We start from the raw sequence: 22,728 nt of genomic DNA, 5'->3' as shown, positions 1-22,728 counted from the left end.
GTTCATTTGTTGTTAAAACGAAACAAAATGGGTTTCCTATTTAACAAAAAGAAAGACACAAAATGATGAACATGGTTGTTGTGTCTTTGTTTTTGTCGCTTGCTCTTTGACATGCAACAGCGTTTTGCGGGGATTGTTGGTGCTTTCGTAGATTTCATTTTAATTCTAAATCCGAAAAGATATTAATTTTGAACTACTTTCATTTTTCATTTTTAGTGAATTTGATTAATTTTGGTTAATTAACGTACGAGCGAATCTTTATGGCGAATTGTTGTTGTTTTGGCCGCATAATTAATATGTTACGTATACGCAAAGGTGTCGCTGCGGGAGACAAAGATAAAGCTGCGGGCCAGCCGAATGGAACGCAAAGGCAGCCAAATACAAAAACAACAAACACAGTTCAAAGTGCTTTCCAACCATGGGTAATTGGAGTTGTGGGAAGCAACTGTTGATCCGTTGAAAAGGTGCAACTGTTTTGCAGATCTTTTTCGGTTAAAACTCTTTAATGGCTTTAAGCGACAAAAACTAGGAAGAAAATAAATTACTTTTTTTTTGTTTTCGTCGCCCGACTGGTGGTAGTTTGGCGGCTTGTAGGGGGCGAAGTCTTGGCATTTGGCTGGTATTTTTCTCTTTTTCTTTTTTTGTGGTATTTCATTTTGTGTGCGACCTTAAAACACAAGTTTTAGTTAAGATACAGCCTCCTAAATGCATATGTATAGGTAGCTAAAGTAAGTCGGCATTGAAACAGATTAGTCAACGAAATTAACACCTCCAAAAACATTTCGAATTATGTATTATATTTCAAAATTATTATGCATTTTTAGCACTTTTTGTGAAATTTTAATAATGATTGAAAGGTCGAATTAGTTAAGTTTTATGAGCCGCAACCGCAAACGATTTGTTTGGTTTTGTTAAAAATAATTAAACTATTACACTTATTGAATGATGAGTGAGTTTGTCCTATCTCCGAGTTCAAGCCATTGTTCCATATGTGTGTGCTGACCATTAAGCCACAATAGAAGAAACAAAACCCATTTAATCCAAATGGCCCTGAGAGCAGGCCAAGAGATTGCGATGGTTACCGAAACGGAGACATAGATGAGGTTTGAGATGAAGATGGAGTCAGAGGTAAATGGTTAACCCATCATCATCATCCATCAATAATAGCAACAACAATAACTATAATAATAATAACAGAATTGGGGAATTGAAAAAAGAAAGACAACAAAGCGAAAAATGAGAAACGAATGCAGTGGAAAATGTTTGCTTCAGTTTTCATGGAGACTTTCGTTGCGGTGCTTGAGCAATTCGTATCACAGAAAGGGAGATGATTTTTTTTCTTCGATCCCATTCCCATGGCAAATTGATATATTTATGTGTGTATACTGGTGTTTCCTTTTGGACAGCAGTGGGAATCATAACGATGTGCAAAATGTTTTGACTTAGTTTATATTATCCACATTTAAGAAAGATGATTAATGACAAATTTCTGAAAACTATGCAAATTTGGTTTGGCATAACAGTTAAATTGAAAGTGAACCCGATGACAATGCACAGCCATTCAGATCACCCACTGGGTATTTACCATTATGTTTGCAGTTACTCAACCTCCCCAAGCACGAGTCATAAGTGGCGCCAAAGTGACGCACAAAATTCAAATAGTTTTTACGATCCGATTTAAATATGCATATTTATAGTTATCACTATCTGACCCACAAAGTCATGGTATTAGCGCGTTTTATGGGAGTTTTGCATAATCTTCAGCATACCTGCTGAGACACCCGCATTGTGCACCCATTTATGGACATCAGCGATCTTTATGTAAGACTTCAAGCATGTGACATGTCATCAAAAAAATTGTTCGCCCAGCTTGGTGTCTGTCATCGCTTGGAATGCACCAAATGCGAATGCCAATGTCTCTATTTTTGTTTGTCTCTTGCCTCTGCCATTGAGGGGTTTTCACAATCAGTCCGCAAATTAATTCCATATCCGAGTGTCTTTTAAAACCGCATCAAAATCAATATCGCGTATCGGATCAAACCAAACTGAACCAAAATCAAATGGCATTGTATGTAGATGATGATATAGATGTATGTATGTATGTATGTGTGTATTTCAGTTGGCAGCCTTTGTTGGCTTTTATGATTTCAAATTTGAATAGCGAATGGCAACGACAACCGACAAGCGTATCCGCCATCCATCCACACGATTGCGGAGGTGGCGGATAACAAAGCAAATTGATTTTCTGATACCCTTCAATATTATTATTACCTGGGATTTGGACAATTTTAAATAGCAAATTTAAACTTTATTCCAAAGAGTCGTATTCATCGATCGATTCATCGATAGGCACAGGTCCTTACGGACCACCTAGTAAAGCTCGTTGTACGGTAGGGTAGGGCTAAATAGTGTTCTGAGATACGCCGAAAGTGGGCGTGGCGAAAATTTGAAATAAACTTTAACATTGTGGGTATTACAGGAGTCTAAGTACCAAATTTGGTGACTCTATCTCTTATAGTCTCCGAGATCTACTGGTTCATACAGACGGACGGACGGACAGTCGGACATGGCTTGATCGACTCGCATGTTGATGCTGATCGAGAATATATACAGATATACTTTATGGGGTCGGAAATGCTTCATTTTGCCTGTAACATACATTTTGGCGACTTTTATATATGCCATTTCACCCTATGGTTGCACGGTTTAGATACATATTAATAATGCAAAGAATGAGAGATAATTGAGATTGTAAGTGCTATCTCTTACAGAAACAACTTGTATTAGTAATTATTATTGTTTTCTTTAAGCTTTAGGGCATTCCATGAACAAATGCATTTTAATCGATTTGCATGTGTTCTGTCTTTGATCGGTTCCATTGCTGTATATCCAAAAGAGGTTTAGATACCAAAATATATCGTCAGGCAGACAGACTTCTTATCAAAACGAGAAGAAAACACTTCTTTCAAACTTTTTTATCTATAATATATTAATATATTCCAGTAGCAGTTTGAACATATAATGGTTTTAATAATTTATTAAGCTCTCGAACCCGATAAACAATATCGACATCGGGTTTTATGTGGTATGAATTTCTTATTTCTTCTATATGAATAATAAAATGTTTAAAGGATTTCAATTTCGATGATGCCAATTCAGAAGTGTTTTCCATGTGATCCTTTTTTGTGTGCTTTTCTTGGCCCTACAGAGTTCCAGAGCAAAGAAACAGCAACTCAAAATCAATGCCAGGACATACAGTTCTAGTATCCAGGACAAATCGATGAGTTCAATGGCTTCGGCGTTGACTTGTGGACGACTAAAATCCTCTAGAGGGGTTAGTCGAAGGCGCACCATATCGTAAAAGCTCCTTTCTATCCAAAAGTAGGTCAAGCCAAACTCCTGTTGCCTCTGAATGTGCTCTTGGAATAGATCTCGATAGGGCAGATATTGCCGGACTGGGATGCAGAGGAAGAGCAAGCGACTGAGGCATATATCATCCGAATAATAGAACGAGGGCTCGTCGAATAGTTTCTGCTGTTCCTTATACGTGCGCCAACGCACTTCGGACACAGGGTAAATGTAACTGGCATTAAAGGTGTCGCGGAGTTGAAGGAAGTCGTTCCAATTGTCCACGACTTTGGTGCGATTACGCCGAGCCCTGTTCGAGCTGGGATTGTTGAGGAACGAGAATCTATCAGCCTCTTTTTGGGTGATCACAATCAAATATCGTGAGTTATCCACATCTTCTAAGGTGCGCAGGAAAGGCTCTGGCGGGGGCCGGGTGAAAAACGATTGCAGATAGGCCTCATACATTGTGGTCATCATTACACTGGCGAAGCAGAGGCACATGCAAATCAGTTTCAGCTTTTTGCTGGAGCTCGTGGGCCAAGGAAACGACTGCCCCAATAGACCGCGAAGACTCTTGTCATTTAACAGGACTTTGCCCAAACTCAGTCCCTTCCAGGACGTTTGCTGGCCGTAGATTAGGAGCAGCGAGAATGTGCAGAATAATATGAAAATGATACCCAGCACCAAGGGATCCACTATGATTGTATATATTTGATTATACGGTAATTTGGCTGGAAGGGGCATCATGAAACAATAGGAATTCAGTAGATACGGATAGGTTAGAATGTCTAAGTTGGATCGCCCTAATGTGACACCCAGAGAGGTGCCTATGTCCAAGAGATTCTCCTCCGCCCATTTTTCAATGTCGCCATAGTAAATAGTCTTGCCCACAACCTGTGATTTGGATCGAAACTTTAGAGTGGCATTTACCTTCTGCACGAAGTGGTTGATTGTGTTGGCTACGTAGCCCAGCATTTTGATCTCACCCGTGTATGGGTCCCGATATAGCATGGAACGTGGAGCCAATTGATCTGCGTCGGTTATCAAATCAGAGCCCTGCATATTCAGGAACTGTTGGATGAAAATTGATGTTCTTGCTTTCTGAAGCTTCAACTCTACATAGTTGGGTGACCGAAAGTTGCGGCAGCCATAGATGAGGCTAGTCTCTTCAAAGTCTGGATATATCATGGCTATATTAAACTGCTCCTTGGCAAAAAACATTTCACAAACTTGGTTGGGTTTTATTCGATCGCTTTCCATGTAAATCAAGCGTCTAGCCCGTTGTAGTTTGAATAGAGTGCGGGAGTTCTGCTCCCTATCGGCATCCCAGCCACAGGCGAGTATCAAGGTCAAGCTCGAGAAGTCCCAATCGAAATTGGTGGTGCCTTCAGTCGCAATTATCGATGCGACTTCAAAGTTCTTGAGCAATGGCAAAAAGACGCAATCCTTTCCATATACCAGCACCGTATTGAAAGGCTTCTCTAGGTTCACTTCGAAAAGCAATTGCTTCAGCTTCTCTCCCATCTCGGTGCGATTAGTCGTGATTAAGAGCCCACCAGCAGCCAACGGCCTACACATGAGGAGCAGAGCACATATCAAGCCGAACCCAGACATCACGAAACTCTGGACCAGATCCTGCTGGGCGTGACCTTTTTGTAGTGGCCCGGACACCTGGTTTGCCACGAAAAAAACATTGCGTTAACATGAGGAGAGCAATTAACTAAATAAACATGCGGGACATGGGCCCTCCTCTGTCTCGTTCTCAGCTTTAAATAATTAGCCTCAATATGAAAGCTATTGCCCTGGGCCAGCTCTCAATGTTCATAGAACTAAGGCCCGAGTTGAGCGTGAGTCTGGCCCATTTTGCATTTTTGTTGTGCATGTTTGAATTTGAGTTTTAGTGTTTTTTTTTTATTTTTTGTCTTTCTCCTTAACAACTTCCGCTACAAGTCGCAACTCACGGACCCCCCCACTTCGACTCCGACTACGAATCCAACTCCAATTTCAATTTGAATCCCAATTCCGTTTTAATGTGTAGCATGTTAGGTGACTGACAAAGAGTCATTGCCAAACAATTCGATTTTTCCGGCAATTGAGAGCCAAAGCTAAAGCCAAGTGCATGCATTTGCTTCGATTTCTCGCATTGAAAAGCAAAAGCAAACATTTCGTTTTATGCTCTTAATTGCAGGCCAAGTGGTTTTCAATTATTCAAATCAGTGTCCGACTCCGACTCCGACTCGTCTCTTCTCTTCTCGGGATGAATGGATGATGTTGATGGCATGCCTTGCCGCCGCTCGAAAGCTGCACTTCCGAATTTTCGCCTCGAATTCAAATCGAAAAAAAAACTGGTCTAGACCATGCGTGACATTAATAGCCAGAAAGGCGGGATGGGGGCGACAATGAAACTGAATTTCTTCTGCTTGTGATGATATCGTTTTGCTTTATCTACTCTGGCTCTGGCTGTGACTCTGGCTCTGACTATGACTCCGAGCCGAGTCTGCCTTTTGCCATTTGCAGCTTTATTGTTGCTCCCGTGAATGACGTTTTTCAGCGAAAGTTGTTACGTTACCATCGACCATCGTTACTGAAAGCCTATGCAAAACCGGTCGGTCATTGATTTTTGGTTACTGCAAATTGTATGGCCATGACCAGCCAGCCAGCCAGCCAGCCAACCAGCCAGACATCCAACCAGCTGGGGAGCAGCACCAACTCATGATCATCTCCACCGACTGCAACACACATTTGGTTTGTGTACTCCAAAACTGCATACAGAAATCCATTTTTTCTTGTCACTTGATTGTTGTTGGTGTTGTCGAAGTTGCTGAAGTTGCTTGTGTTGCCGATGTTGTATACTGCGTGTTGTCGATTTGATGGCCACTAAGTTATGGCTTGTCTGCTTAATTTAGATTTTGTTAACGAGTTTTGATGCCTAGGCAAACAAAGAGTTGAATATGACTTAACTACACAAAGATCCACTCGAGTATATCGAAACACCTTAATCCCTTGACTGCGTTTGACATTGGAGTTACCATGAATGTTAATTTATTAAATACTTGTTCAGATATAAACAGTCTTCATTTAACACGGTTAAATCTGTCCAAAATAATCAATAACAATTAGGAAAACCAAAAACAAAAGCCCAAAAAACCCCACAATGGTAGTACGACTCTCTTGGCTGTTTGCTGAGAATGAGAACTTCCTAATCTATTCCTTAAACTTGGTTTTGGGGACCAATTGAATGAACGAGATTCAGATTGGTAATGGCGATTCTTAACTATGATAGAAAGTAGATCAAATTCCATTTCAAAAATGATATAAGTTGATTGAAATCCCCTAAAACTAAACTTCCATTCCTTCTCAAAGAGGAATATTGTATGAGACTAATACACAAATTCTCAATCAATTTTGTCATTTCTTTTTTATGCAAGTTACTAGAAACATATACATATGTATATATATACATACATATTATGTATTCATTTCATATATATATGTTTGTAATGATTATCAAAAGAGAATTCGCATTTCGAATTCGTTTTGGATATGAGGGCCTTTTGAATGGAGAATCAATCACAATGATGGATAGAACTTTTTACGAAATTCTTGAAGAATTCACAACATACAGTAAAAACCCGATAAATCGAATTTTGCGACTTTTTCAGCTATAGAGCTATTTAGTGATAATGAGGCTTAACCGTCCAGGTGAATGGGATAGGTCCTTCCGTCCGTACGTCGCCAGTTTAAATGAAGTTCTTAGGATTTTGAAAGTTTTGAAGTTTGTTTTAAATTTTTCTCATCTTCACTTTCGCTCCAGGAATCCAAAGAAGTAGAGCTATTCTCGCATAGAGTACCACTCTCCACTCCAATTTATTTTAAAGTATTTACTAGTCTAATGATCGCCATTCTAGTGTATATAGTTCTAAATCAAATCATCCGATTTGGAAATTTCATTCGGCTAGCTGTGCTTACTTTCATTTTGTGTCGAATTTCTATTAGCCAAAAGTTATTGAGAGTGTGAAATGATTTGGATTTTGGCTTGACCTTTAACCCTTGCTTCAGTTACCCTCAACCTTGTAAGCCCTCAATACTCATCAATGGAGGTCTGGCCCCCTCCCGTTGCCTAATTACCTGGTTGCTTCCTAACCAAATTCTTTGAAACATTTGAACATTGCTTCCGTTTGTCTGGCATTTCCTTTCACTTATTTAATGCTGCCAAAATGTTTGTAATCAATCGATAATAAAATAACCCAAAGCCGAGTTCATTATGTCCCCCATTGTCCAGTATAGCTTTGTTGTCTGAGCTATATCCATATCTGCTTTTTGCTTTGCTGTGTTTTTATTTATATTTATTTTTTATTTTTGGCGTGGCTCTGGCTAGTTTTTAATGTGCAGACATTTCGTTTGTTTGCCGGACATTTCTTTAGCCGGCATTTTTAACACACATTGTCTTTGACTGTCGGTTGTCGGTGGTTGGCTGCTGTCTCCCTGGAGGCACAGTTTGGCTTTCTGTGCTTTCTGCAAGAGCTACTCTCATTTCATTTGCGCTTATTTGGGAATCGGCGGTAATGATAGACTCCAGATACAAAGCATTTGCCATTGAAAGTAAAATGAGCCGTAATGTGTTTTTCAGATTCACTTTCGATGCTTTGATTGAGAATACTTGAAGTTGGATTCGGATGCGGCCTTTGGTGGGCCCGGCGGGACGCCTGAAGCGGGGCAAGTTACCTGGAAAAAACTCACCATACCACACCACATCAAACACACACACACTAGGTGGAGGTGTCGTGTCTTCTTCAACTCAAGCGCGCACTCTCTCTCTATTTTTCTTTCTCTCCCTCTCTCTCACTCTCTCGCTTTGTCTGTATATCTGACTTTGTATCTTTTGGCCAAGTTGTAAGCTTAGGCCAACTTGAAGTTTCAGTTATAACACGGCAGCGACTCGGTCTGGTTGCAATTCCTAACAATTGCTCCGCGCGTCTTGTGATCAATCTCCAGATACGCAGTCTAAGGATAACGGCCATTACGTGGGTGAAAAGTGAAAACAGAAATCTAAGCCAAAACCAAATTTGATTATCTAAATGATTTGAAACCCATTTTTCTTGGTGCTTCCAACTGTGTTTATTATTTTTAAATAAAATTTAAATTTTAACTTGCAGCTGCTGCTGTTGTCTTCTGGGAATTCGGGATTAGTTTTGATAATCCTTCAAACATGCGAATTCCTCTACCTTTGCTGGTAAGTTCATAAACATTCCCAATCGGACACCTGATGAGAGGATTCTGTCCATAATCCTTCCATTATCAATATTTTGGGCACTTCACTTTGACCTATGCATCTCTTCATTGAGTAAACTCGATGGAAGTTGGATATATGTAGGTCCAAGACTCTCGTTGGCGTCCATGCTTGACCTACGATTTGTGTGCTCATTGCTCCCCCTTTCCACTCCTTGACATTGACAAATTGTGTCATTACATTTGGGGAGTGAGAAGGGCAATCCAAGTGTGAATTGCCTTCCGGTTAACTGCACAAAAATCTCAGTCTTCAACTTGGCACTTGTTACGCGAAGGAAATTGTTTGCCTATCTCCATAGATCTCTGTTGATATGGGGCCTTGAGTGTGTGTGTGTGCGTGTGGAAATGAGGGAACAGGTGGAAATGGAGGTGTGTGCATACCTTGCGAATCGTCTCATTGTTTGTTATTGCCCTGCACTTGTTAGCATTGCCATTGCCTGGGATTCCCCCCCTGGATACCATTGGATAATGTGAAAAATTCCTCAACGAGCTAGAGCACAATTCAAATATAATCAGAACTCATGAAAACAAATGGAATTAAAGTTAGTTTCTTCAAGTTTAGGTAAGAAATCAGTTATTCTTTAAACGATTTGGAAATATTGGCATCATTTTGACACATTGGTAATTGTAATTACCCAATTACATAAGAAACAATTTAAATATACTGACAATTCATTAATTCCACATTTATTTATTTGAACTTAAAAATCTTTTTCAATCCAATCCCCTCGAATCGAATCGAATAATCAGGAAATGTAGCTTTCATAGGTGAAAAAAGGAAAATTCTAGTGATTTATACCATTTCCATATGTTTCTAATCTTCATTGAACATTTTTGGTATGCAGTTTATCTTAGATTACCTAGTTCTACAACTCCTTCAAAGAATCCACATGTTTTACTATCATATTAAAGATTTTGGAGAGACTGGGCTAAACTATTGACCGACAACTGTAAAAAAAAAACCGCAAAAGCTGACATGACAATAATTACGGGTCAGCATCTTAATACAATAACCAACAAATAACTAAAAAAATTTCTTCATAAAATTTCTTGGCAGCCGCGAAAATCCAATTCAAAGTTAAAAAATAAAAAAGGGGCTAACCACTGCCGTTTGCCGTTTTACGGGATTGTATATTTTCTAAACGGTTTTCACACTTTTCCAAACGTGTAAATGTAGATTGAAGATTGATTTGCAATCAAGTTTGGAATTATACTTATTCAAATACATGGAATCCAACTCCATCGACATATCCAATCTGTTATTCTGCCCAGAGTGTCCAACTTTGACGGTTTGAACTTCGCTTTTAGCTTTATCCAGTAACGAGTGAGGCTGTTGGACCTTCTCTTTGCGTAACAACACACAAAACACAAATTGCATTTAATGGCCATCACAATTTGGAGGCCACCTGCTGCAGAACCCAAATTACACATCCAGTCAGTACTCATTTAGCATCTTCATTTGCCTTCCTGCTGCTGCATCATCATCATCAGCTCTTCATCAGCTCGAAGTGAACAAAATCAAGACAAGAGTTGCCCTCCTTTCAGTCTGTGTGTGTTTGCCTTTCAAAAAAAAAACTCGACTCTTGATTGTGCAAAAATCCCCGCCGCAAATGAAGATGACTTTTTGTAACATTTTGCAGACGAAGACTTTAATAATGATCATTGATCTTTGGCTATTTGGTCCAACATGTGAGCGTGTGTGTGTGTGTGTAACCTTTACAAAAGACTCTTTGTTGGTCTTAGACTTATTTCAGTTTTTGTAATTTCATTTAGATCTGGTAAGTCGACTAAATGCCACAAGTGTTGGCCCAGAAAATTGTTTGGCTTTGCCAATTGTGTCTGCATAGAAATCTCAATTCATGGCTAATTTTCGAAAGAAAAAGACATACCTACCTATTCGAGTATATGGAAAGGAAAATTCAATTGTCATTGCCGCAGAATTGGCTTGACTTCAGTCAGTCATTCAGTGAGTACAATTGTGTTGCCCGTGCTCGTCGCACTTGGCCCCAGGGCAAACCATTCAGCACCTGTTTGTGGCACCCATCAGCGGCATAAGCCGCCGAGTTTCGTGTCTTTTCAAATAGGCCGAGCATATTTTAATATGCCGCACGCATGCAAACTGTCCATTTGCTGCCTTGGAGTGTAGAAAGTTGATTGGTTTTATTTATTATGTATTTGGTTTGCTGCCGAAAGTTTTTCAGTTCACATCGGCGACAAGTGCAGCAAAAAACATCAAAATCTTCTCTAGCTGCAGCCCTGAGAGCTCTGGCAACGGCTCGCCATCTGACGAGTGGCAACTGGCAACTGGACAAATGCCTTTCACTTCTTCTTTTGCTCCTCCAATTATTTTGCTTATCGAAATTGAAAGATGCGCTCGAGGTCCAGTCTTCAGTCGACAGGCGACGGTCCACAGCCGAAAACGAAAAGGAAAACTTTGCAATTGAAGACGAGTTGTTAGTAGCAAGTTTTACCAAATTGTACAAATGTGAATGTACTCGGTGGCATGGCGACACACAAAAGCGAAAAAAATATGAATTTTGGAATGCGGTTTTGAGTATTTTTATTTGTGTTTTTTGTGGGTTGGTTGCCTGGTTGCTTTTTGGCCGAGACAAAGCCAAACAAGCCGCTGGCCATCTTGGTCGGGGATATTTTTCCTTTTCTTTATTTATATATGTATTTTAATTAAATGATTACCCAAGTAAAGTGAACAACTTTGGTTGCTGCTGCTGCTGCGGCTGCTGCGGCACGCATTTCCCATGAATATTAATGATGAACTAAAATAAATGCGCTTGAGTGTCGATTAGGTTTAGCTCTTCTCCGCCTAATTTGGTGCTTTAACTTGTTTGCGGCTTTTTAATTAGTTAACTTTTCAGATGAACATCTTCGAAACGCAGACACACACTCGTACACGAATAGAGTCATAGGTTGAACTGGAGAGTCGGTGAGAGGGGGGCTAGTAAGTAGATTGCATCATACATGTAAATATCTGACCAATCTTGGCCAGGGTTCAACATGATTCCGGCTGTCTTGCCTTTAATTTATGCCAAACTTTTTCTTCGTCAACGATTCCTATTTATTTGATTTTTATTTATTTTATGCAACGACCTTGCCGCAACATTTAAGACTCTGATCGTAAATTAATTTGGACAAAAAGCCCTGTCTACTTCTGTCCCCCTGTGGCTATGGACCCGCCCTCAACAGAGACGGCCCATGGCATTTGTTTGCTTTTCTTAAATGTTTTTTAAGATCGCATACTTAATTGATTTTTTTCGGCTTCTCGCACTGCAATTAGGAGGCACACGACGATCCGACATTCGACTTATGAAGCAATAAAGAAAGTTTGAGGTCCAACTAAGAAAAACCAAAACTATTGCCCTAATGATGATGTGTTAAAAGAGTTAATACTTAGTCCATAAAACTAATAATACTTTTCGCAAGTCGCAAGAGGAAGTGAATTCAAGCTGGGTTAGTTACAGACCACTCCAAACTGGTGCAGAAAAAAGGTAGTTAAACGGATGCATGTGTCCATTCGAAACGGCGCCAAATTGCCCCGCCTGGATTATTATTATCAAGTCTCTCACATATGCTCTTGGGCTGGACCAAGCTGATACAAAGGCGAATCGATCCACCACCATTGACCTGCTTTCAATATTTTGCTTATTGATGTCGGTTTTCCGATACCTATACTATATTTAGTATAATTCATTTCATCATTAAGTGCCAGCTGTACGAAGTCAGCCTTAAATTGGGACGCACCCCAAAAATCGGGACGTTTTGTGGTCCTTTTGTAATGCCTTTTCATGCCTTTCCTTACACATAAACTCATGTAAGCTGTTGATGCAGATCAAATATTTGGATTTGAAAATTTTGCTTAAAAACAGTTAAAACTTCAGTTTTGAGTTTTTAGGTTATGCTAAAACGTGTTTTACTTGATCGTACCGGTATAACCGGTCGTTTTGTTACGACAGTAAACCATCTTTGATAAAATAGAAACCATAATTTTTATAGAAAAGAAACCATTTCGATTTTCGATTTTGTAGACTAGAATTCATTTTCGAGAGGATGTCCTTTGAAAGGATACTAAGAGGTTTCCCATTTGGACATGGGATCTGAATCAGATCCCCAAACATAAAATGCATGTGATTCAGAAATGTGGTTTGACAATTTAGAGTTGGTGAAAGGGCTTTGCAATTGGAGTATATCCTTTCGGATCAGTTTTGAAGACAAGAGGCATAACTACATTTCTTGTCATTCACTTTATTCCATCATCTTCAATGCAATTGTTTATACGGTGTGGCAAATGTGTCGAGTTCGTTGCTTCAGTCTTTTGTTTTCCCATCGATGTTTGCTTTGCCTTTTTTCGTGACAATCTTTACACTGACCAATCGTTGTAAACAATTCCAAAGATATTTACATGTTGACATACCTAACTATGCAAATATGTTCAAGTGTGTGTGTGTGTGTGTGTGCCTGGTCATTCGTGCCTTTTGCAGTTAATTTGTTTCATTTGCCTCTAGTTGTTGCTGCTTGCATAACCAGTTGCTGCTGCTTTTACTGCTGCTGCTGCTGCTGCTGCTGCTCATACGCAACATTTCTTCAATTGCATTTCAATTTGCTTATTACTAAAGTGATTTGCAATTGACATATTGCAAAAAATGAATAAATAAGCAAACGAACAAAGCGACATATGAGCACGTTGATAGCGACAGCAACGAAAAATGTTGGTCAATTGGTGTAAATTACAATTTGAGAGTATTAAATGACAATGCTAACGCTTCAACTTTATCGAGTTGTCACATTTGCTTAATGTTGGCCACATAACTTTTTATTTGTTTTATGTGAGAAGAAATCAAAGTGAACATTCTTTGGACTGGTTAAACAACTTTTACATTTTTCCTATCATCCTATGGGGAGTCTGCTTCTGCAGCATCATCATTACAACCATCGTCATCGTTGTTTTCCAGTGCTTATTATGCAGATCAGCTTGAGGCACGCACAGGTCGATCCACGGTTGCTTCCCACACCCAGAAGCATGGTTTTTGGGGGGCGGCCCATGGCCAGGGGCAGAGACAGGGGCTTTGGGCTATGCAGACGCTCACGCACACGCACACGAAAAGTTGCTACTTGTCGGCACGTTGCCGTCATTGAGGCTAGAGGCTGACTCTGGGATGGGATGGTTTTTGGGCTGGCTTTCTCGTCGTCGTCAGCATCAACATCAGCATCAGCATCAGGTGGCTTCGCTCTGTGGCCAAGTCATGTCACGTTGAGGTAGTTTCGGTCACAAGCTACCTCTCACTCGGTCTCTTCTCACTTTCATTTTTCATTCGATTTAATAAATTCATATTTTTCTCCGTTTCTGTTGCCCTTTGTTTGGACCCTCGAGTGTTTATAGTGATCTAAATTTTCCCGCCTGCCGCGTCGCTTACTTCCGTTATGATTATTTCTTTTTGGCTTGTTTTTTATTTTGGTGCCAGGTCGTACGCCACTTCTAAGAGACAATAAAGTAATGGCACGCCAACAGCAGCAACAACAGCACAAGCAACGATTAATGGCATTTCATGGTCTTTTTAACGCCTTTTTGGGCCTCCCCACAACAACACCAACCACATCATCATCATCATCATCACCATTGTCATCATCATCGTCTTTGTCTTGGCAAGTTTGTCGCCAGTCGTTTGGTTTGTTTTCGCAAGTTTCCCACTTCCTTTTCAGTTCCAGATATTCATTCCTCCTGGTCGCGCTACAGTTATTTCCACATCAACAATTGGGTTTCTCTCGCCTCACTTTGGGTTATGCAACCCGGGAGGGGTAAATCTCTAATTATAAGGATTAAGACTGACGAGAAAGTGATAAATTGTTTGTATCCGCAGTTAGAGGCGTTTTACCCAGAAAAAGTGGCCATCTGGTTGTATTTTAAGAAGTTTGCACAAATTGATATTGCTGTTTTTTGAATGAACATATCATTTCAGAGTTGGACGATTATCTGCTGCCAAAAGATCTCACAAAATATTAAGACCCTCTTTGTAGGTTGCTTTGAAATTGAGTTTAATGAAGTTAAATTCTGCAATTCTTGAGCCACTTTGCATGATGGATAAATAACTTCAAATTAACTCAATTCACAAGTCATCATTGTGACGTTCTTGGTGTATAATTTATCCACCTGCTCTTTTGGGAAGGGCTGATGCAAAAAGATGACTTTCAAATTGTTGACAGAATAATTGCTGCTGTCTCACGTGTCTCACATGTTGCTGGTGTGCGGCAATCGCAATCTTTTCACATGGCAGCAGCAACATCTAACAATGGCAGATCGTCTGGCGCATATCATAACTGTTCATCATCAAGAGCACGATTGCAAATATGCGAGTATTCAGCTAATGGCAGAATAAAAGAGCCAAGCAAATAACCGACCAAACAAAAGCTGGCCAAAATGAAAAATGACTAAATGCACATGAGAACTTGTGCAGCAATTTGTCCCCTCTACGCTAAGTGGATGGATGGATTGCTGTTGTTACTCCAACTGGCAGCAGCAGCAGCGACAGCAGCAAAAACTTGCCAGATTTCACTTTGGCCAACGCCAACACCAAAACCAAAAAGAAACAACCTCAAAACATGCCGCTTGTTGTAAAGAGACGCCTCGAACATAAAGTTTTTTGGGCTGCTGCTGCTGCTGTTGAGCCACCTGCCATTGCTGCCACAAGTTGTTAGTTGGTTATTTGGCTAGTTGACGTTGTCCTGTGGTTAGCCATCTTCTGATGGCCTATTATACAATCATTTTGATTTACACTTGCCTCCTAACTGATTGTTTGGCAAAGGTTTACTTACCTCTCTTTCTGTTTCTATTTCTCTCTGTCTCTTACCTGGACATTGCATAATTCTTTTGACCAACTGAGGAAAAACTCTTGAAACTAAAATTTATTAGCTTGTCAACATTTTCGTTATGTTAATTGTGTATAACTATTTCTGTATCTGAGTGTGTGTATGCGTGTGTCTTAACTTTCTCCCATTGTTAGCATCTTTCTTTTCATGAACTCTTTTTGGTGTTCGCTGCTGTCGATGAATTTGATTATTTTCGTTTTGTTGTTTCCATATGTGTTGTGTTTTGTTGGCTCTGTCTTTGGCTTTTGTGTCTTGCAAAAAATCTTTGACATTTTGGCTTTATGTGTGACCACAACAGTTTGGGCTTTCATTGTGGCCAATCTCCCTGCCCCAGGGCGTTGGTGGCTATCTCTCACTATACTATAAATGGCATTAGGTGTAGGTCAGTGTGTGAGACAATTTCTATTAAATAATCGCTTGGTTTTGTGTGTGCTCTTTACCAATAATTAGCATATCATGGCCAAAAGGTTACACAATAACCAAAGACAAAGCCAGGCGGCAGGCAGCAGGCTGACATCATGTACAATTTGAAATAATTTATAACTTTCGTAGTCCTAGACTTAATTATTACAATTAAAACCTGCCAGCTGCGACCATTAAACTGTCAAAATATGTGTCAACACAAACCAGAGAAAGAAATCACCATCAACCTCTAAGACAAAAGGCGATAACAAGAAAACTTAAAACAAAACAAAATCATAGGATTGTCTCAAGTGCTGTCAAAACCGTTTGCCCAGCTTCCGTTTTGACATGCTCCAAAGAGAGACAATGCCCCAAACGATGCCATAATCAACATCAACTGGCGTGAGATTGCAGTGACTGGGTTAGGTTTGGCGTCCATCATCAGGGAGGGATTACGGCTGACCGGGGGTCCCATTGCGGGAAGGTGCCCACGAAAGTGATAATTTTTATTGTAAATCTCCGAGTTTATTGAATTGATTTAATTTCTTTCAATAGACATGGCCAAATAATTAGCAAACTTTCATTTCTCCATTTCAAAGTGCGGACCTGTCTTTTGGTGAGTGGAAGGGCTTTTTGTTTTCTTCTTTATTGTTTTTGTGATGGCTTGGATTTATTTAGATACAAATCAAATGCCAGAGACGCCCACATAGTCATCTCTTTGACATTTGCACTTCAGTCTGGCACATGAAGCATTTCATTTTCCATCGTCGTTTGGGAAAGTTTCAATTGAGTTTTTCCTGCAGTTTTTGCTTTTGGCGTGGGCCTGACTTAGATCTGTATGTCTTGGGTTTGGTCAATTGAAATTCGTCACCGCGTGTTGTGGCGAGAAAACATTGAAAACTTTCTCGACCAACTTGGCGGACTGAATGGCTGACGGAATGCCCCACCACAGCTGAATGGGGCTGAATGGGATGATTCAATTGAGTGACACGGATAAGCCATATCTGTCCGCCTGCTGATTGAGCTGCTCATTAACATTAACCGCAAAAAATGTATTTATTTTTTTGTATTGTTGTCGAGTATTTATTTTGGCTGTTGCTCCATAAGGTCGAGCCTTGCCTTTAACCTAACAAGTTGTCTGCATTTCATTTCGTTTTCTGTGGTCAACAACTCAATCTCTCAAACTTGACATTGACCCAATGCTAGCCCGAGATGACAACACACGTCGTCATCGCCATCGTAGTCCACAGTCCGTGGTTCGTTTGTGGTTTGGCTAATTTCGCATTTGCTTTGCCTCACTCGTCGTCATTTGCTTTTATTTCGGTTTTAATTCGCCTTTTTTGGCATTCACCAATCTGGCATCTTTTTATTTTGATTATTTATTTTCTTGTCAGGCAGGTAAAAGTGTTTATTTTGTTAGCTCGGGGTCTCGACCTTGCGCACTGAAATCAATTAAAACATTTCAAGTAGGTAGTTCGAAGCATCGTTTATTCGAGTGTTGACTAACTTATATTCCTGTTTGTTTTGCGTTGTTTATGTGCAGAAAATTAAATATTACTTTTGACTGTTTCGGTGAATCAGACAGGGCGATAAAACAAAACTTTCTTCTCTTTTAATTTACAGTTCGCGGTGACATTGGTGGCAGTTGGAGTTGCTGCTGCTGCTGCTGCCGGCAACCCGGATGCCACTGCCAAGCCAAAGAGCGACTCCAAGCCCACACCAACTGAATCAGCAAAGAAACCGACAAAGCAGCCCTTGCCCAGTTCGTCGTCTCTCCCAACATCGGCGTCCTCTACTTCGACCTCCACCACGACTACCCGCCAATCGAAGAACTTGAAATCTGTTCTGCCGGGCGAGAATCGTGGCAAACGGACGCTCTATGACTTTGGCAACGCCGGATATCTGTATCCCGAGGTAGCCAGCAGGAGAGCTGGCTATGTGGACAACACGGCCTCGTATTATCCCACACAAACTGGATACTACAATGGACAAAATGCGATTGGTGAGTGAAGCGTGAAACTCGCATCGAGTTAAGTTTTAATTAAAATACAATTGCAGCACAATATCCGAGCAACTTTGGCCCGGCCTATGCTCCTTATCCCCAGTATTTGGAAGCTCCGGAACCAATAATTGAGATCATCATCAAAGACGCCAATGAAACTTTACCTGTGGAGCAGCCACAGACAATTGTGACAAAGCGGAAGAAGAAGAAGGAGAAGGTTCATGTCTTCTATGTCAACTATAAGAAGGATCAGAACAATAAGCTTCATCTGGAGTCGCCGATCGCCTCCTTGAATAACGATGAGAACGAGGAGGAGGAGGAAGAAGAGGAAGAACAGATTGTCCAATACCCAGTCACTCCATTACCCCCTGTAAAGTCCACCACCTTGCGAACCATCATACATCCCGATTCCGAGAAATATCACAGCAACAGCGGAATTCATGTGTCCTTTGGGGCAGAGAACAAACATCAGACTGGGCACATCTTGGAAGAACATGATGCAGAGAGCATTCAACGCCAAGTGGTGGCCCTTCCCTTGCCCGCTAGTAGTGGAGTTAAGTCGGACAACGGATACATTGCCAATACTCGTGCGGACTATGGCCGTGAGAGTAGTTTCGGACGCACTCACTCATCGGGTCCCATCTCAAATTTGTTATTCGGCAGCAATCCTAATAACTATCAGCAATTCCAAATACCATCACAACAGCAGCAACATCAACAACTTCCCAATCAGCATAGCTCAAATTACTTCAGGCCACCAGCTGCTTTATCGGGTCCGCCACCCAACTACCAGAAACAGCCGCAATCGCAGCCACAGCAGCGTCCAAGCAGCAGCATCACGCATCAGCAGTTGCCTTCGACATCGTCTCAAACAATATTCAACAAGTTGCTGCAGCAGTCCCAGTACTATGTCAATCACAATCAGCAATATCAGCCACAGCCACAGCAGCAGTCGTCGCAGCAACAGCAATACCAGAAGCCTCCAAACAAAGTGCAACAGGTGCCATTTTTCCCCACAATACCACCAAAAAGTCAAACTCCAGCGCCATATCAGCCAGTGAAGTTCCGTCCGACGCCGGCGCCCACAACACAGACCAAACCATTGCCATCGCCTGTGCAACAGAGCCAGCAGCAACATTATCAGTCTCCGGCGAAGCAACAAGCGGTAGCACCGCAGCCCTATCAATTTATACGCCAGCCCCAGTTTGTGCAGCAGCCACAATTTGTGGTGCGTTCCCCCACACCGCCAGCTGATTTCTACCAGCAGAAGCACCAGCAACAGCAGCAGCAGCATCAACAGCCACAGCAGCAACCTCAACAATACCACCACCAACCACAACAGCAGCAGCTGCAGCAACAACAGCAACAGTTACCAGAGTCGGCACTAAACTACTTTGACATTAAACCGTCTAAGGAAACGGAACTCCTAAAGTCCATTCCCAAATTCGAGCAGCATATTACCGAGACCGTACAGAATCCAATTGGCTCCTCTCAGCAAGCTCATCAACCACAACAATATCAGCAATATGCCTACAGCAGCACACGCAATGAGGTTATTCATGATATACCAGCTCCAAATCTGGCGCCAGTCCAACAAGCGCCCATTACTGGTCACTATATCACGGCTAATTCTGGCTCCTTGAACTCACAGCAGCAGCAACAACATCAACAACCACAGCAGCAGCAGCAGCAACAGCAACAGCAAGCTCAAACTCCCGTTTATGCTGAGTCGACGCATGGTCAGAAGGTCATGGTGGTTACCCCAGTGCCGCCAAGTAACTATGTGACATACAATCAATATCAATCCCAACCTCTGCCCAATGAGCCAGTTTTCCAAGTGCATCCTCAACCCTCGGCGGCGGCTCTGCAGGCACAGCAGCCCAGACATCCGGCCAACTCTCCAATCAGTGCTCCTTTGAGCGACAATTCTCCCTTTAGTGTGTCAACCTTCCATTCAGATGTCTTTAAGGAACTCGAGCAGAGGCACCAACAGCAACAACAGCAACAATCGCAGCCACAACCGCAGTCCCAACCAGCAGTGGCTACCAAGACTTCTGCTGCTCCTCCAACTCAGGCATCGCCAGCTGCCGCACCCAATGGCAAGGCATCGCAAACACTTCTGCAATTGCCCGACGAAGTTCCAGACGATTTGCGCCAGCAACTCTTCTCTTCAGGCATCCTTAACAATGCCGATATTTCCATTCTGGATTACGACAAGGAGGGAGACATCGCGTTGGAAAACCTGCCCGCCGAACACTTGCAACATTTCTATGGTGCCGGCGGTGGAGCGCAGATTGCCGAGACCAAGAAAGTATTGACTGTGGTCAAGCCCAATGGTGATAAGGTGGCCCTAAGTGAGAAGCAAATCGAACGCGTCAAGCAAACTAACTCCTTGCCCCAGAAACAAAACTTGGATGTGAAAGTGGTGCGCTTCGATGCGGCTCAGGGACAAAGCGTGAGCGAGAAGTATTTACGCACAGATGCCACCGTCGTTACGCCCGTAGATGTGGGAACAGAGCGTCAGCAATACAATCGGTATTTGCCCCTGAAAATCAATGGAGCCCAATTTCCCATTCCCGATAACGAGGAATTGCAGGACAAGAAAATTGTCAGTGTGGTCGTGCTGGCACCCGTGGAAGGCCAGGCGGCAGGAAGCAGTGAAGCCCGGAGTGCGGATAGCAGCAAGGAAGTCAAGTTCTTGGGCGGAGATCTTATCAAGACCTTGGTCAAGAAGCCCACCAAAGATAATTTCAAACGCTGGTTGGAGAAAGAGGCGCGGACCGACTTGGAACTGCAGTCAGTGGTTCTGCTGGTGGCCAAGTAAGTACTTTTCCCCAACCTAGCAAGGCGAAACGTTATTCACGCATTCTCACTTCCCTTCCAGATCCTCAGTAGATGCCGCCGCAGAGCAGGAAATCTTTATGTATGACATTGCCACTGGCAGCATCAACCGCTTGAATGGCGAACTCTCCAGCACTTTCGTCAATGTGGCCGAAGAAAACGCCAGCAGTGAGGATTTGGAGCATGCTGCCACCTTGGACCCCAGCTCGCTGGAGTCCATGATGCATCTGCGCCGCAGATAAACTCGTCATCGATCAACATGCCATTTAGAGCTACTCAACAACCCAGAAATGATGTTCATCCACTATCTAAGGCGATTCCATCGCCCTCTTCCCTTTCATGCGGCACCATTCCCCTCTTAGTATTTCCATTTTGTAAATATTCTCTGCTGATGTTACCAGTTATTGTAATTTAAGTTACACTTACGTAAATAAACAAAAAAAATGTGAAATTATTTGCTGGCCTATTTGTTTCTAACGATTTTCTTATGTTATCATAACAGTCGAATTCTCAAGCACTCCAAACAATCAAAAAGCTTTCCCACGAGTTTGAAGTCAAAAATATTTACAGTAAGCCGAGAATTCCTTTCAGATGGGATCGGATCAATCTCTGCATTACATAAAAATCGATATATATACATTCAATCTGCATATAATAAAAGTCGACAAGGTTGGGGTGTTTCCCTTTCGAAGCAATGCTATAATGTTTTACAGTCGGGGATAATGGAATCCAAATTTCAATAAGGTATACTCTTGTTTCCCCACAAATTTTTAAAATGTCAAAGTAATTCAACTCAAGGTAATTCCTTTGATTTTGTTAGTATTTGCAGTTCAAGCCTTTGCGAATATGTCGTTCAAGTCAAAAGTGATAATTATGATAATGTTGAAGTGGATCTAGCTCGTAAAGTTATGTTATTTGAAGAGCGTAAAAATCGGTTTTAACCTTTTTGAAAATGAACCAATATTAAAACCATGAACACAAAACGAGTGGATTTGGAGAATGTATAGAAAGAAAAAAATTTAGAAGGAATTGATTTTGATCTCCAGCTAAGTGTTATGCTCCATAATATATCTAAAATAAGTGGGCTAAATAACTAGAAATGCTAGTTTAACTAAATTTAATTTTCATCTTTCTTTTCGATACTGAACCATTCCAAACCAGTATTTGTCATTGCAAAAACCAACAACATTCTAAATTACTAAATTTTTTTTTTTCTAAATAAAGGTGTATTCTTAAAAGTCGTTAGGAAAAATATAAAAGCAGTACAAATCTTATTCGGATCCAAGTACTTTAGAGTACTTAAAGTGCTTTGGGAAGTCTACAGAGCTGATCTGGTATGGAACTATAAACTGTCCTAGATAATTCTCTCCAATTTTGTTTCAATTATATTGTAGTTGGCAATCTGTTTAGGTATTCGAGTAAGGAAAAGTATCTCTGAAATGGTAAAGTTGCAATAATTTTATAAAATACAAACATAACTGAAACATTACCTTTCTCAAAATTTTATCTTAATAGTTAGAGTGTGTTTCTTAGTATCCCGTATTAGATTCTCTATGTGTGCAAAAGCAATTACATATCTGCATAATGAGCATTACAGCCAACTCGAATCAATGACGACTGTCAATATAATTTGGAACTCAATTTCCCTAAATAGATGTTAACCGGAAGCCTTCTTAGTTAACCCAGACATAAAGATTAAAACAAGCATCTCATTTGTGTATTTATATGATTCTCGATTAGGATAATTTAATATTGGAGTACCAAATTATTTGATAGCTGCTTACTCTCGTCTTGAGGTCTTGCAAAGTTTGATGTGACGCTTTTGGGTTTGTGTGTCCGCTAAAAAGAGCTTTAAGCTTGGTCTGTCTTACACAGAAAAAAGTGTTGGGGCTGGTTTCTTGTTTCCGCTCTTCGCCTGGCTTCGGCCTGGCATTTAGGCCAAGGTTAGCCGCAGTCGCAAGAAGTTAAGC

The 22,728-nt window shown here is 41.2% G+C and overlaps 2 protein-coding genes across 2 annotated transcripts; one reads left to right on the top strand and one right to left on the bottom strand.

Annotated features, from left to right (window-relative positions):
* Positions 1-3,135: 3,135 nt before the first annotated feature.
* On the bottom strand, positions 3,136-4,962 carry LOC137575485 (uncharacterized). The gene has a single exon (XM_068288065.1). The coding sequence runs from the start codon at positions 4,960-4,962 to the stop codon at positions 3,136-3,138; it is 1,827 nt and encodes a 608-aa protein (XP_068144166.1).
* A 3,349-nt stretch (positions 4,963-8,311) lies between these two features.
* On the top strand, positions 8,312-21,142 carry LOC137575355 (uncharacterized). Its single transcript, XM_068287897.1, has 5 exons — positions 8,312-8,372; positions 8,505-8,581; positions 17,539-17,917; positions 17,974-20,737; positions 20,802-21,142. Exons 2-5 carry the CDS (start codon positions 8,558-8,560, stop codon positions 20,998-21,000), a joined length of 3,366 nt encoding a protein of 1,121 aa, XP_068143998.1. The 5' UTR covers positions 8,312-8,372; positions 8,505-8,557; the 3' UTR covers positions 21,001-21,142.
* Positions 21,143-22,728: the final 1,586 nt, after the last annotated feature.

Source organism: Drosophila tropicalis, unplaced genomic scaffold (genome assembly GCF_018151085.1).
Source record: "Drosophila tropicalis isolate 14030-0801.00 unplaced genomic scaffold, ASM1815108v1 contig_573, whole genome shotgun sequence".
NCBI lineage: Eukaryota > Metazoa > Arthropoda > Insecta > Diptera > Drosophilidae > Drosophila > Drosophila tropicalis.
The sequence above is the reverse complement of the archived record's forward strand: the minus strand, read 5'-3'. Positions and strand labels throughout refer to the sequence as shown.

What these genes read in the sequence shown, in the direction of transcription:
- LOC137575485 (XM_068288065.1), bottom strand. Translation starts at nt 4,962, where the DNA reads ATGTCTGGGTTCGGCTTGATATGTGCTCTGCTCCTCATGTGTAGGCCG.
- LOC137575355 (XM_068287897.1), top strand. Translation starts at nt 8,558, where the DNA reads ATGCGAATTCCTCTACCTTTGCTG. An exon ending in CAATGGACAAAATGCGATTG is followed by an intron (nt 17,918 to 17,973) that starts GTGAGTGAAGCG and finishes ATACAATTGCAG; the next exon opens with CACAATATCCGAGCAACTTT. An exon ending in GTGGTTCTGCTGGTGGCCAA is followed by an intron (nt 20,738 to 20,801) that starts GTAAGTACTTTT and finishes CTTCCCTTCCAG; the next exon opens with ATCCTCAGTAGATGCCGCCG.